This window comes from Sceloporus occidentalis, unplaced genomic scaffold (assembly GCF_023333645.1).
Source record: "Sceloporus occidentalis isolate IW3139 unplaced genomic scaffold, rSceOcc1.0.p SCAF_13, whole genome shotgun sequence".
NCBI lineage: Eukaryota > Metazoa > Chordata > Lepidosauria > Squamata > Phrynosomatidae > Sceloporus > Sceloporus occidentalis.
This window is the reverse complement of record NW_028316993.1, coordinates 6,444,007-6,459,967: the sequence shown is the minus strand read 5'-3', so window position 1 is coordinate 6,459,967 and position 15,961 is coordinate 6,444,007. Positions and strand designations below refer to the sequence as shown.

Sequence of the window (15,961 nt, the reverse complement as noted above, 5' to 3'; positions counted from 1 at the left end):
AGTGGATTTTTATATCTCACAATACTCATACACATATATAATTATATATACAAAGTTATAATCTTATATATATGTGTGTGTGTGTATATATATATATATATATATATATATACACATACATAATATTACACACACGGTTATGTATATATATTTATAATTGTATATAAATACACACATATATATGCATATATTATTATATATATGTGTGCGTGTGTATAATTGTGTATATATATATATACACACACACACACATACATACATAATATTACACATATGGGTTTATTTTATATATATATATATATATATATATATATACACATATATAATATACAGTTTTATATATATATATATATACACACACACACACATATAAATTAGATATATAGATACAGATATATACATAATAAATACATTATGTGTGTGTGTGTGTGTGTGTGTGTGTGTATTTAATAGGTCTTGGAGGACCCTTCCTATCATCCCCAGAAGGCACAGCATGTGGGGGGTTGGAGGACCCATCCCATCATCCCCAGACCATGCAGAGGTTGGGGAGGTCTCCCTGCAACCTGTCTGCGCCCTTGGCCACCTCAAGCCCCTCTCTGGGAACCCCCAGAAGGGCCATGGGCATGTGGGTGGGTTGGGGATGATGGGAATTGTAGTCCCAAACTCAGTCGCCATTTCATTTGGATGACTTTTAGTGTTTCACATTTTAAAAGGCAGTGTTATACTATTGACTTGATGACAAACACAAACACTATATATATATATATATATATATATATATACTTCTTCCAAATAAAAATATTAAGATGATAGTTTTAATATGACTATATATATATATGCACTATGTGTGTGTGTGTGTGTGTGTGTGTGTCTATATATATATATTCCATTTTCATATGGGGGTTTCTTATAGCTTTCCCTAGGAACTGTGGGAGTTGTAGTTCTCCCTGATTGTACCCAGCTCCAAAAGGCATCTCAACCCGTCCCTCCCATAAACAAAAACTGGCGCAAGTTTGGGAAAGTATATCTATTTTTATTAGGATGGAGCTGTTTGAATGGTGGGATGAACAGAGGCACTAAACAGCTGGGCCTCTTTCCAGGTTTCTTCCTCAAGGGCAGCCAGCTGGTCCTCTTTGCAGGCATGGGGTCCTGGGTTCAAATCCTGTCCTGGTTCTCCCAATACTCCCGAAGCACAGTTTTCTTCCGCCTTTCCTCTCCCGCCTCAAGCCTTGTTGACCAACTCTCGCGACATCTGGCAAAGCCCACAGAGTGGACAGCAAGACATGACCACCCAGTCGGAGCAGATGGAGCCCTGGACGGAAAGAGGAGACGTGGGAATTAAAGGGGAATAATGATCAAGGTGCTGCAGAGTTCAGTGAAACAACTCCTGTGTTGCAAAGAGGAAGAGCCTTATGTCAGTAACTGTAGCATCCCTAACTACTGATCCCATAGTCACAACTCCCCCCCTAAAACTTCACGGGACGGGCTATGATTCACCCCTAAATCAATGCACATCCATGCTCCATTTGTAATTGTTGCACCAGAGCGCTCTGACAGAGAAGGCTGAATATCTCACAAAGCAACAGATCCCAGGATTCCTTAGCATGGAGCCGTGGCAGTTAAAGCGGTATCAAAGTGCTTTATTTTTGCAGTGAGGAAGCAGACTTAGGGCCCGAACAGACAGGCCAAAATAAAGCTGCTTCGGGTCACTTTGGAGGCATGCTGTTTAAATGACACATGTATCTTAAAAGGCCAGAAGCTGTGCCAAAGCTGCGCTCCAGTCCTTAGGACCGGAGCATGGCTTTGGCGTGGTTTTTCACCTCTTAGGATGCTGTTTAAATGATGCATGCGTCCTAAGAGGTGAAAAACCACGCCAAAGCCATGCTCCGGTCCTAAGGACTGGAGCGCAGCTTTGGCACAGCTTCTGGCCTTTTAAGATACATGTGTCATTTAAACAGCATGCCTCCAAAGTGACCCGAAGCAGCTTCATTTTGGCCTTCTGTTCAGGCCCTTAATCTGTCTCTCTCTGGATTTTCAGTTACAGCCCCCGACCCCCAGCGCTTCACCTCAATGTGGTTCCTCTCTCGCACACTGGTCCGGAGGGCAACAAGCGCACCAGGAAGGTAAGGAAGGCAGCAGCACTCGCCTGCCTCCTCCGCCACGCGGCAGGCAAAGATGCAGGGCACAAACGTGGCACAGAGGCCTGCAGGGAAAGAAAAGCATGGCATCGCCATCAGGCTTCTCCCCATCATCATCACCATCCCCAAATTAAATCTCCATGGCCCTCTGGCCTCCCCAAGTAGCCATCTGCGCCCCAGTGGCCCTTCCCCAAGTCTCTCCTTGCAATATCCCTTTGCCTTGAGCGGCCTTTCTAGGATCTGGAAACTTTCAAAAAGTATGACCATTTATACTCAGCTATAAGCTGAGGGCAGGTTTTGGGGACAAAATTATGGATCTTGATATATGACCCGTGGATAAGTTGAGAGTAAGACTTAGGGACATGTCACAAAGGATCTAAAGGATGAAACAAAGGAAGGCAATGCCAACAAACGTACAAAATTGCAGGAGGCACAAGTGTTTGTGGTCCCTCTGAAGGAAGGATGGACAAAAGAGCAGAGGAGGGTCAGTGCTTCAAGGACAGACTGCACTCTTGACTTTCACCAGGGAAAGGTTTCCATTTGGAAGAGAGGTCAAGTGCAGTACTTAACCTTGACCCATGGATAAGTCGACTCCGATTATTTGGGTCAAAGTGTTTTGACTTAAATGTCTAGACTTACACATGAGAATACACAGTAGTTCTCACTGTTCATCATAATAAAAAGGCAATTACTTGTTGAGGAGAGCCAGTTTGGGATAGTAGTTTCAGCGTTAAGACTACAACTTTGGAGGCCAGGGTTTGATTCCCCTCTTGACCATGAAACCCAATGAGTGACCATTGGCAAGTCACATACTCTCAGCCTCAGAGGAGGCAATGGCAAACCTCCTCTGAACATATCTTGCCTAAGAAACCCCAAGATAGGTTCTCCTTAGAGTGGCCATAAGTCAGAAATGACTTGAAGGCACACAACAAAACCACTCTCCCCTTTTTTGGGTGAGCTATGATCTCTTTTGCTGGGGGGTCAGTGTCAATGGCCAAACTGCCTGTGACAAAGCCAGTGGCTCAATCGGCAGCAAAGGGACCCCAGGCAGTCACTCACAGGCGCCCATATCGGAGCAGCAGTCGCACAAGTCCGAACTCCAGGCTCCCTGTTGGCTGAAGGTGTAGCTGGTGCCCATGCCTTGCGGCTGGGAATCAACGATCACCTCCGTCTGGTAAGCCATCTTGCGCGCCTGCAAAGAGGAAAGGCATGCTACGTTATTATTATTATTATGCCAATAAGATAAAACCATGCTACTAAAATAAAATAGAAAGAATATACACTGGGGGCCCTTGGAATCCGCTGGAGTTTGGTTCCAGGACCCTTTGTTGATAACCAAAGTCCATGAATGCTCAAGTCCCATTAAATACAATGGTGCAATAAAATGAACAGCCTGGATGTTGTCTGGACCATTTGTACCAGAACCGAGGTTTGGGTTGTGCATCGTCTGAACGGGTTGCCACCAGAACCAGGCCAGGGAGACACAAGGCCCTGGGGAAGCAGGAACCGCGCAATGTGGGCATGGTTGGATCCGGTGTAGCCGCCTGAACAGGGAGGGATTGCATGCGCTGGACGGATCTGGAGGGAGCTGCCGTGTGTACATTGTGGGCCTTATCGGTTCTTTCGTCCACATCGGGGTGATAAGTGAACAGAGCCTCCCTTCTAAGCAAGATGGATTGGGCTCGGCTGGGGCTGGGTGCGAAAACCAGTAAACAACTTACAGTGATGTTTTACCCCCCACAGGACATGACTTCCATGAATAATCTATCTATAATGATATATCACAGGAGGGGAAGACTATTCGAATATACAGTTGCCCCTCCAAATCCGTGGACTTGAAAATCCAGAGAGGAGCAACCACCATTAATTTCAATGGAGCACGCACCATGGCATGCCCCCCCCACGCACATGCCCCACTCAAACCTATGGAGCTTGAAAATGCACAAGTTCCAAGGAACCACTGTATGTATATGTATGTGTGTGTGTATGTATGTACAGTGTGTGTGTGTGTCATGGTTAAAAACACGTTTCTCAGGTGTTGAGAAACCTTCAGGACAAGAATCCTGGAATGATGAGAATCTTTGCCATTCAGGGCTTATTCTACACAAAATTTGCACTCAAAATATTCCATTGTCAGTCCAGTTAATTCCTCTGCACAGTTTTGCCCTTTGTTGCAAAACATCTCCGCTTGGACATGTCTAAAGTGCATTTGTTTTTGCTCCTGGCCAAGAGTGAAGCGTGGATCTTGGGTCTGTGGCACCACCTAATTGCACCATTACTTTCTAGAGTAAGAGTCAAGGACCGAAAGCCTGTGCAACCCATTAAGAGCCGCCTCGATCTCACTGGGAAGACAGGTGGAAATAAATGCTTATTCTACCCCAAACAGCAGAAGGTCACCTTTTCTTCCCCTACAGATGTTTGTGTTTTCTGCACAGGAAGCAACATTTTCTACACAGAAAACATCTCTTGCAGAAAAGGTACTTCCTCCGCAGAAAGCAGCACTTTCTGGACAGAAATGGGGTGGCAGGCGCTTATTTTCATAGATGGAAGCCAGGACACTTGTGGCCAAGAAGACAAAACCTAGGAGATGCTGCGGATCTTTTACTTTTGCCTGAACCTTCTGGGAAGGGCAATATTCTTCCTCTTTATCTCTTTTCACATCCTTGACTTTAATTGAGTGCAAAGTCCTTTTGCATTTTGAACTCAGTTTGCAACAACTGAAGTAAACTGAGGACAAAAGTGGGAGGAAGAGAGAGAAACCAGGGCATTTTAAAAGCACCTGAGAAAGTGGAATGGCAGGGGATTAATCCAGCAAACTGGGATGGTTGAAGGCATGGGAAGGATTCTCAAACCACTGAGATTCTCACTTGTCTCCGATTAGGGTTCCCTGGCATTGGAGAAGCCCCATTTCCCTCCCATTTTGGACATATTCTCCCCAATCCCTCCATTTGCAGACGGGGCCGAAGGGGGTCCTCTGCAGCCGTGAAAATGCAGCCCTATTCCATTCCCTGCCGATCTCCTCCAGCTAGATTTCATTTCTTTTAATTGCTCTGTTGATAACCTCGTTTCAGGCAATGAGGATTCATGAAGTCACCTGTATCTTGCCAGAGAAACCTCAGGCCAGGCTAAACGGATTAGTGCCACCGGACTTTCTCCCCCACAAAGCCCTGTTGGGATCAATGGGAATTAAGATGCCCCTGAAATCAATCGGCTCAAAAGTCTGATCCTAAAAACAGTTACTCGAAAAGCAAGTTCCATTGATTTCAACGTGGCTGACTTCCAGGCGTATCGGCCTCAGTAGGTTTGTGGGATTGCAGCCCGACTTCTCCATCGGACACCAGGGACTGCAAATCCCATCGTCCAGCATAGCCAGCACTGGAACCTACTGGGAGCAGTGGTCCGACACCATTGACACCTTTCCCATCTTGGTTGGCATGAATGCAAATGCCTTGGGAAACTGGCCTTAAAGAAACTACACAGCACAGAAATTCATTTTTAAAAAAATGCTTGCACCTTAATATACATAAAAACACTCCTTTTTGAGCCAAGTCTCTCTATGGCTTTCATGTGGGGCAGCCAGGAATGGCGCATGAGATAAGGCGGCTCTCTCACATCTAATAATGTCCTTTTGCTATGTGTGGCCCGGAGGCGCATAGGGTGGGGTCTTTAGCCTTTTCACAGCACGGAAGCCGCCCTTGCGGCTAGAGAGCCCGGAAAAGTTACTTTTTTGGGGCTACACCTCTCAGAATCAAGAACAAAGAACCTCTTGGGAGTCAAATCCAACTTCAGAAAAATTAGAAGGGAGCCACATTTCAATATTTGGTTGGCTATAACTAAAAGGGGTCCAAAAATGAGGACAATGCCCTCCCATAGAAGTTCTGCCGTTCCATGGCATTTCCCTCAACCCCCAAATGTCTAGCATTGCAGAGAATGAGATGCTCAAACCGCTCTCAGCTGGGTGAGAAGAGACCCCAAATGCCACCTTATTCCAGCTTCTCTGCCAGTAACTGAGCCTTTGGGGAAACCTATAAGCCACTTAAAAGGGGTGGAGGGTGCATGAAAGATATCTGCCAAGGGGAAAGCGTTCCAAAAACTGGGACTGTCCCTGGAGAGCCAAATTCGATCTCAGGACCTTGGATTCCCCTCCCTTTGAAACAGATGCAAGACTACAACTTCTGTCCAGACACAGTGGATTACAGTTCCCATCCTCCCCAGGCAGCGGATTAAACCATGGAAGAAGGTTTGAGGAACGCTGAAGAGAGAAGTGTGGAAGCAGAGCCTAAGCAGAAAGACTGAAAAGAAGTGGGCAAGAATATACTAGAGGCACATCTCCAGATCCCTTTAAGCACAGCAGTTCGGAGCGCATTGCGGGACAGTTCAAGGCCGGCTTCTCCCCAAATGGTGCCTCTCCATATCTCCCACAGCAGAGAGCGGAAAGTTTGCTCCTGTGAGCGGAAAGTTTGCTCCTGTGCCAAAGCCAGGCCTCCTTTCTTACCTGTTTGTCCTTTACCTGCAGGAACGCCAGGTATTGTGTTGGCCAGATGTCTCCAGGTAAAGAAACCAGTCGGGTGGGGTTCTGCCACAGCTTTCCTATGTATATATAGAGAGAGACCTACAAATACACACACACACACTTTGTGCGAAGGGCGGGGAAATTAGTGACCAAGAGAGTAAAAAGGAGGGGTGGCGATAAACACCAAAGTCACTTTTGGTGGGGAAAAGAATTTAAGGTGGAGAAACCATTGTCCAGTCATTGTCACAGAGAGCATGAGGTTGGATAAAGGGGATGGGAGATGGGCATGATGCGCCTTTTGTCCATTCAAGGGAATAATTGGACAGAAATCTGCAAGGATGGATTATCAACGATCATTTTGCGCCAAGACTTCAGGCCCTTCGTGGGATTGGGGTTTAGCCAAGGCTGATGGGAGGAAAACAGGGGAGTTCATCAAATGAAGGAGAGTGAGAGTTTACCTGTGAATATCCTGGGAAAATAGTGTAATTACACAAAACAATTTCGCACGACGTCACACAAAACCCGCCTTTAAAGTGGTTGCAAAGAAGCATCAACGCACATCTTTTTTTACTTTTGGGATTTCAGCGACAATCCATTCTCCTATCACTTTATTTGCGCCATTGCGTGTGATCATCATTCGCACAATTACTTGCCATTTTCTTGGCTTTATTTGCGGGATGCTTTAAATGCGCTTCAATCTCTCTTTCGTGCCAAAATTAGCCCCAGTGCGATAAACTCCATGGTAGGGCATTCCTTCCAACATTTCACAGGCGAAAACTGGGAGACGTCTGGCTAAGCAACATCAGTGGGTGCTTGATATTGCAAAAGTAAATGCGCAAGTTAGGAAAGGCTGCAGCAGTTTGCTTTTGCCTGAGTTCCCTGGGAACTTTGAATTCGGTTTGCAGCAATGGAAGTGAGCTGAGAACAAAAGAGGAAAGTGAGGCATTTTAAAAGCAGCTTCTCCTAGCTCTTGTGTTCTTCCTATTAATACCTTTTGCCACATTGGCCACACTCTGAGGCTGGTTGGCTGCATGTGTCCCAGCTTTTACCTGCGAAATGTTGGAGGGCATACTGTTCGTGATTCCTTCTTTACTGAGCTCCTGTGCCGCTCTGCCCAGGACAGGCCCCGCTTGTGCCGAACGGGGGCTTATTCCAGACTTAGACCCAATGTCTCCTTCCCGACACCATGATCTGGATTTGCAAATCTCACATCACATTTGCAAGAGCCAGATGCCAGTTGGGGAATGTTTTCGCCTATGCGCACACACGCACACGAACACACACACACACACACAATTCATGACCGCAAGTGTCCTTTCCAACAAAACAACTTCAAAGGGAGATTGGAACAGGAGGCGAGTTCTTCTTCATCAAAACGATTCACTTCTATCTCCCTCGACTCATTTTTCTCAAGGCCTGGGAGATGGGCACTATCAGTAAAAGAAAGATATCAGGCCAGGGATAACAAAGTCCAAAATCCACAATTGGGTAAGAAACCTTGCTTGCCCAACTGAAGGACCAGCCCAAAGGCCACAAAGATATTGTGACTTCTGGCCAATGCACCTACGCCACTTTCCTCTTCCTCCTCTTTTAATAACACGATTGCCTGCCATTGGCAGGGCCTTTGGCGTTTCATTTGTTTCAGGCCTCACTCTTTATCCCCAGAACATGCGTGAATATACTGTGTACACTTGCCCCTCCATATCCGCTTGGGTTAGGGGTGCAAGACCCCTAGGAATATGGGAAAACCGCAAGTAACAAAAATGCCCTGGCTGCAGTTGCGCCTGCTGGCGTCACTAAGGTTGGCGTCTCTCGATGCGGTCACTCTTGGTGCCACCCCTGCCACTGACCTCCTCCCACGATGCCACGCCATGCACAACCCTTAGTAATGTTTATTGTACTAATGATACTTGTGAATCATAATATCTGCATATTGCCATAGTTGTGACATAAGCAACTAGCAAAATTAAAATGATACCTTTAAATTACAACATCATACGCACAGCCTAAATGCATTTAAGTTTACATACAGACAGTGCCATGTGCAGAGAGATCTTGCAGCACCTTTGAGACTAACTGAAAGGAAGAAGTTGGCAGCATGAGCTTTCGTTCTGTAGTCTTAAATGCATCTGAAGAAGTAGACTTAAATCTAGGAAAGCTTCTGCTGCCAACTTCTTTCTTTCAGTGAATCTCAAAAGTGCTGCAAGATCTCTCTATGTAATGATTCTACAGACTAACGCGGCTATATCTTTGAATAGTGCCAAGTGGTTGAAGTGAAAATTTGGTAAAACGTGGTTTTAATGAAATTTCATTTTTAAAAATTAATTTTTTAAAAAACAAATTTACAATTTAAAAACGGGGGCCTTTTTTCTCTTTTTCCTCCTCCCATTCTCACCATCTCTTCAGCATTTTTCAGGGATGCAGGTGAATGACGCAGCCTGCTTCTGCCCAAAGGCAGGTGTCTGAGGAGGACAGGCATCACCCCCTTTTAGGAGTCACCTGGTGCGATCCAACACTTCCTCCCCGCGCCCCCAAGTGATGCCCCTGGTTGCACCCTTGATAATCTGGATAACTGGGGACCATGGCAGAATATCTCAGAGCGCCCCCTGCTGGAGGGTGGAGTCGCTTGCAAGGGGACTCCTTTGGAGGCGCCCAAATATTTGCCTCTCTGGCCGGGCTCTTGCTTCTCCGTTGCCAGCGCCTCCTTGGACCTTGGACCCGCCGCCCAGAGAAGCCCAAATTGGGTGCAGGGTGTTTACCCAAGTCCCAAATGACTCAGAAGCGGGTGTTTGCTCTGCCCAGATTTGTATCTGAAACAAAACAGCTGCAAGTTAAGGATCCGTTTTGCAGCCGAGTGGAGTCCCTTGAGCTTTTTTAGTTTCTGTAGTGGGTTGGATCCAGACACCTTTGGATTTGGGGTAGTTTCCTTGGAATCAAAATGATGAAGCACATAGTGGTTTGACTGTTGGACTACGACTCTGAAGACAAGGGTTCGAATCCCAGCTTGGCCATGAAATCCAGTGGGTGCCCTTGGGCAATAAGTCACATTCTGTCCGCCTCAGGGGAGGCAATGGCAAACCTCCTCTGGGCAAATCTTGCCAAGAAAACCCCTTGACAGGTTCACCTTAGGCTTGCCATAACTTGGAAATGACTTGAAGGCACACAACAACGGGCAACAACTATAAAATATTAGGAGGGCAATTGTCTTTGAGCCCTGCCAGGAATAACAAAGGCTGCAAGCCACTGATCCTGTGTACATTTACTTGGGAGTAAGCTCCACTGAATACATGGAGGGCCCTTCTGTGCACACACTGGGCTTGCAAGAGTCTTCATGTATTGAAGGATGTTTGCATGGTTCTGGATAGGAAAAGTCACTTGCAGCCATGCTGCGCAAAGAGGTCAATGTTGTCACAACCTTCCTGTCAATGCTGAACCCCCATAAGCGCCACCTCAAAAACAGTTCCAATTATAAATAGTATATAATACACACACACATATACATATACAGTAGGCCCTCCACATTCATTAGGGTTAGGGACTCTAGACCCCAATGAAACTGGGGGGGGGGGGAATCCAACCTGCAAATATAAAAACCATTTTTCCACCCAAGGTAGGTCCTCCAATGCAACTCTATGATCAATATTTGCCAGGCGTTGTCCGCAGACTTGCACTGGAGGACCTACAGATGCCTAAAGAAGTGTTCTCTCTAGGAATATCTAGGTCAGTGATGGGAAACCTTTTAAGGACCGAATGCCCAAACTTAAAGGTGTTCTGCCAGCGGGTGTTAAGAGGGGCAGAACTTCCAGCATGCGCCTGTTCCTCCTCTTCCTCCACCCTCCCATCTCTCCATGTGTTCTCCAAAATGGCTTTGTGTGCCAGAGAGGGCATGTGTGCCATAGGTGCAGCACCACAGATCTAGGTCCTCCATCGTGATTTCGGCAGGCATTGCCCATAGAGTTGAGCCGGAGGACCTAGAGATGCCTAGAGAGAACATATTAATCAAATCCGTGAACAATCAAAAATGCAAAAGTCAAAGCCACAAATGTGTGGAGGGCTGACTGTGTGTGTGTGGATAGATAGATAGATAGATAGATAGATAGATAGATAGATAGATAGATATGCCTATTCCAGAGGAGCAAGAGCCTGCAGAGTCGGAAGTCCTGGACTGTCGGCAGATCGGAGCTGGTGTCGGGAGGGACAGGGAGGCGGTTGTGGTGGCGGTGGGCACCCGGCTGTCAGGCTGTCAGGGATGCAAAAGGAGATAAATGGATAGCTGGGCTGGCTATGAATAAGTGGACTGCCTCCCCTCCTTTGCCTCGGAGGAGGAGGAGGAGGAGAGGTGCGCATCCCTGCTCCCCTGCCGCCGCCACTGCCGCGCACGCATACTCCCCATGGGCCTCGGAGGAGGAGGACGAGGGGGGCACTCGGAGCCTCTTTGACAAGGGAAGAAGAATGGCAAATGAAATGAACATTGAAAACTCTGACAGAGGGGACAGGGACCGCCGCTTGAACCCGCCGCTCGGTTGTGGCCAGCTCCGTGTTTGCATTCATCAGCTCTGCATTTGCCATTCTCCCTTCCATTTCTGAAACCTGACCCAGGCCTCTCTTTTCCTTTACATGAATCCAGTGAGGGAAAAAAGGAGAGAGAGAGAGAAATGCATCTCTATATATCTTCATATCATCCTCACGCCAATCCTTAAGGGCTGGATTAATCCTTAGGCTCAGGACTCTCTGGAGAAACGCTATGATTTAATCCCCAAACAGGGTTTTAGTTACAGTCAGGCCATTCTCTCCAATGGGAAATGTATGCCCAGCCTATCGCCTTCCCAAGAAAAGAAGGGTCCTGCGGCTTAATTGATTTAATCCTGGCTCCGATTTCAACAACGGCCTGCTGTGTGAATATTTTCCTCAGCTTTTCCTTAACCTGGAAGGATGGAAGGATGGTGAGAGCAACTCCCATTTGGACTGGAATTTTGGCCCAATTAAAACTTTGGCACGGATAGCGATAGGAACTGTTTCAGATACGAAAACCAGGATGCGAGTGGCCAAGAAACATCAGAGTCCGGCCAGGATGACAAAAGTTATTCATGAGGATGAACAGGCAAGTGGCAAAAGGCTACAGCAGTTTGCTTTTGGCTGATCCTCTTGGGAAGGGAAAGATTTCACTTCTACTGTTGTTCTGCTTTTCCAGCTGCTTCCTTCTCGCACTTTCCACCTTTGTCTTCAGCCGATTTCAATGGCTGCAAAGTAGTGCAAAAGGAGTGTTTGCATTCGGTTAACTCACCGACGGAAGAAGAGAGAAGGGAGCATACTCTTCCCTTCCCAAAACCAAACTTCTGCAGCCTCTCTTTGCTTGCAACTTTGGCCACCTTGACCATGTTCTGATGCCGCTTGGCCACAGGCATTCCTTAGGGTTTTCGCCTGCAAAACGTTGGAGGGTTTGAAATACCTTGTTTGGGGAGCAAGGAGAAGAAGGGCCAAAATCTGTTGCTTTAGAGAAGATTGCAATGAAAAAAGAAAAACAGATGGAGTGGCTGTGTTGAAGGATGTGAAGTTGTGAGGGAAGGAAAAGGAGGGTCACAATGTGTTGCTGCAAAAGATCTGGAGGTTTGTGTGGCTGCTGCATTTGCCTAGGCCCACCTTTGTGGGTCTGAACACCGACAGATATGTGTGCATTTGTGTGAAGGAAGTGGGGTTCCCGGGTTTGAAATTAAGCCCCCTCCAAAAGTGTCTGGGCCCATCTCCCCCTTCCCTCCTCTTTTCTAATTCTTTCTCCTTCCCTCTCTTCCTCCTCCTCCTTCCCCCAATCTTTCTCTCTCTGTTTTCCCCTTCGCTCCCGGGCTCCCCCATGCATGAAAAGAGCCCTTATTTAATTTAGTCGCCACGAAAATCGATTCTGCCATTCGATACAAAATAAGAATCAAGCAGATTAAGGGACGGAAATTAACTCTGAAAATATTTTTGATGGAGTGGCTTGTAGTCTCCCCGCCAAATGGACTGCAAAGTGGAACAAATGACGGGCGGCTAGTGCCGGCGACAGGAGCTTTCCATCTTCCCATTATCCACTAATGGGAGAGGTCCCGCTCTCCAGCCTTGGCCCGCGGATTAATCACAAGCCAGCCTTTATGAAGATTTATTTCTCCTCCTCCTCGCCTCCTCCTCCTCCGACCCGCGCCGGGATGAAGTCATAACGGCACCCAAGAAAAAGGAAGAGGAGGAGGAGGAGGAAAAGAAATCATAGAAATAAAAAGGAAGGGAGGAACGGCGGCAGGAGCAAAGGAGGTGGGCCTCAGGACCCCAGAGAGATGTCAAGCGAAGGGCGGCTGGGCTTCAGAGAGCCAGAATTTGGTGTTCTCTGTGTGTCTCTTGGCGAAGGAGGGCAAGTGGAGGACCTCTCCTTGTCCTTGGCGCAAGCACAGCCATCAGGGTTTCCCAATCGCAAGGCCTGGCCCTTCTTCCCTCTGGTTCTCAGGGCCAAAGAGAGGAATCTCGGGGCGAGGGCACAGCCCCGAAAAGCGTGCCTATGCGTTTTCCTCCTTCGCGACACTACAGAGCAAAGGGACACCTAGGAGTTCATTGCACTGGGGCTGATTTTGGCATTAGAGAGAGATGGAAGCGCATTTAAAGCATCCTGAAAACGAAGCGGAAATGGCGGGTATTTGCATGAATGACTGTCATAGGCAAAAGTGATATTGGAAATGCATTGTCACTAAGATCCTGAAATTAAAAAGATATGCATTAATGCTTCTTTGTGACCACTTTAATGATGGGTTTTGTGCAATGTTGTGTGAAATCGTTTTGCATAATTACACGATTTCCCCAGGATATTCATGGGATAAACTCTGTCGACACACTGCTGGAATCCCTATCTTCTCGACAACCACTGAAGACGCAGGGTCCCTGCCTTGTGTTTCACTTGGCAACCCTAACATCCACACACACACAAACACACACAAAAGAAGCTAACATTTTTAAAAGGCTCTTCTCACCTGCCATTCTGCATCTCTCTCTGCACAATCCTCTTGGTTCTTTTGGACCATCAGGACATGATCCACATTAGCGTACGATCCTCCAATCCTTCTGGGGAGGATGGGACCTCTAACCCCAGTTTCTACACCTTTCTCTTCCTGGAAGAAATAAGAAGAAAGTAACTTTAAATAGGTTTAAGGATGCAAGAGCTAATGCTTTTGGCCGATCTTGCAGTCCAGTCGGAGGGCCCAAAATGAGAAGCCTACTCTGGATGCAAAGCCCTAATGCAGTCTAAAGCTGCATCTACACTGCAGAATTAACACAGTTTGACACGGCTTTAACTTTCATGGTGCCATATTATGGAATCCTGGGATTTGCAGTTGGTTGTGGCACCAGAGCTCTCTGACGGAGAAGGCTAAAGAGCTCACAAAACTACAGATCCCAGAATTCCATAGCAAGGAGCCATGGCAGTTAAAGCAGTGCCAAACTGCATTAATTCTGCACTGCAGATGCAGCCAAAGATTCATAGAACTGGAAGGACCACAAAGGCCATATAGCCTAACCCCATACTTGCAGCCCTGCTCCTATTTGCAAACAGGTTCTGAGAGAACTGCCTTTGGTTGACTGAAGAGGGAACTCTGCACATGATCAGAGTTGCTCTGGGCTTGTCAGTCCATACAATTTAGGGATAGCTCCTGCCTACGAAAAGAGGTTGTGATGATGATGATGAACTAGTTCTGTTGCTACCTGTCGGCACACAAACCGTGATGGCATTGGCTTGGCATCCTTCTTTTTGCCAGCCATTGTACGTCTGCCTTGCAGGGTCGTTATGGGGGATTTGATCCTTGGCTTCCCTTCCATTCCTAGCCCAATGCTCAAAGCATGACCGCACCGCCAGGGCCTTTGCAAGCCCCCTGCCCAAACAAGACCTTCCGCATTGATTTCCTCTCCTGGATGGAGACCCTCTTCACCTCCCCTTCCCTTGGGAGCCTGTCTCCAAGCGGCCTGTGGCTGATGGATGGCTTTTTGCTTAGCTACTTGCTGCCCTTTCAATTCGCCATCCATCCCTCAAACCTCGCCAGGATCGGAGAAACCGATGGGCCTTTAAGCGGACCCCATAATGCGCCAGGTGCCCCCGGCCCTTGTTCCGTACTCTGTCATTCCTCCCTGCCTCCCAGCCCCTGCCCTGGACCCTTCCTCATTTTTCTTTCCGTCTTGCTCCAAACATTTCATCCTCCTTTCCTCAGAGACTCTGGAGGAAGGTTGCCAACTTTTCAGGTGGGACTCTGCTCCCGGGCCCTGAGCCTGAAGAAGACCCTGGGTGCAATTGCACTGCAGATGTAATTCAGTTTGGCACCATTTTCATCACCATGACTCCATGCTATGGGTTCACACATGCCCTTAACATGGAAACCATCATGCTGCCTTGATTGTTGGCAACCCTGGCTTTCGTTGGTAGGCGAAAGTCTAGGGTTGGGAATGATGGTGTAGCCCTCCAGATGTTTTTGACTCCAGCTCCCAGCATTCCTTACAGTGGCTTTGCAGGTGAGGACAGCTGGGAGTTCCGGTTGCATGCTACCCTTGACATAAGCCAACACAACAACAACCCTGATCCACATCCCTGTGTGTGAACCCATAGCATGCAGCCATGGCAATGAAAGTGGTGCCAAACTCTACTCTAGCAACCTTAACCTCCACTACCCCAATCAGAGTGCCCAGGTCACTTGGGGGATGCTGGGATTAGGAGTCCAAAAAAGCAACCATTCCAAGCCTTGCTGCTGTTTGGGACTGAATGGTGTGAAAAGAAGGCTCCCTCTGCCCATGCTCAATAGCATGCTCTTGGTTAATTTTGGTTATTCCGTGCATTGGAGGCTTTGGGATCCAGTCGGGACGCAAGTTTAAAATTTACACATAACTTGAAACAACCTTTTTTCTACAATTCTGCAGAAATGCTCTTTTGAAAGTCTTCCACCGGAGGGGAAGAAAACGCAACAACGGGACAAACACGATGAGCAAATACCTCCAAGGGATGCGGTTTCCTGAGAGGAGGCAATAAGGAGGAGGAAGGGAGCCAGGTTTAAGAAGATGAAATGAGCAAAGCTGCAAAGAGAAGAGCCCTGCGTTTAGAAAGAGAGAAGCGCCGGGGGCCCAGCGGAGCCTTGCCATGAGATGAGCGTGGGTTTTCATCCGAACCTCTGGAAAACATAGACAGTAATGAAGCATTTGGAAAGCAAGGGAGGGGAGAGGAAGGAAAACAGGACAGCAAACGCCTCCCAGCCAGGAAAAAACCAAGCCTGTGCTGCTGTTTACCCCATAATAAGGAAACCTAGAAACTCAGGTT

General features: G+C 47.4%; 1 protein-coding gene across 1 annotated transcript; it reads right to left on the bottom strand.

Annotated features, from left to right (window-relative positions):
• Positions 1–1,222: 1,222 nt before the first annotated feature.
• LOC149304730 (cornifelin homolog) lies at positions 1,223–6,694 on the bottom strand. Its single transcript, XM_089479109.1, has 4 exons — positions 6,634–6,694; positions 3,198–3,330; positions 2,067–2,203; positions 1,223–1,312 (listed from the first exon to the last, which is right to left on the bottom strand). The coding sequence occupies exons 2-4, from the start codon at positions 3,319–3,321 to the stop codon at positions 1,223–1,225; spliced, it is 351 nt and encodes a 116-aa protein (XP_089335235.1). The 5' UTR covers positions 3,322–3,330; positions 6,634–6,694.
• Positions 6,695–15,961: the final 9,267 nt, after the last annotated feature.

Excerpts from the sequence above, each read along its gene's own strand:
- LOC149304730 (XM_089479109.1), bottom strand. The coding sequence starts at position 3,321 with ATGGCTTACCAGACGGAGGTGATCGTTGATTCCCAGCCGCAAGGCATG. Across the intron at positions 2,204-3,197 it reads CTGCTCCGATATGGGCGCCT|GCCTCTGTGCCACGTTTGTG; the intron begins GTGAGTGACTGC and ends CTTTCCCTGCAG. Across the intron at positions 1,313-2,066 it reads GAGAGAGGAACCACATTGAG|GGCTCCATCTGCTCCGACTG; the intron begins GTGAAGCGCTGG and ends CTTTCCGTCCAG.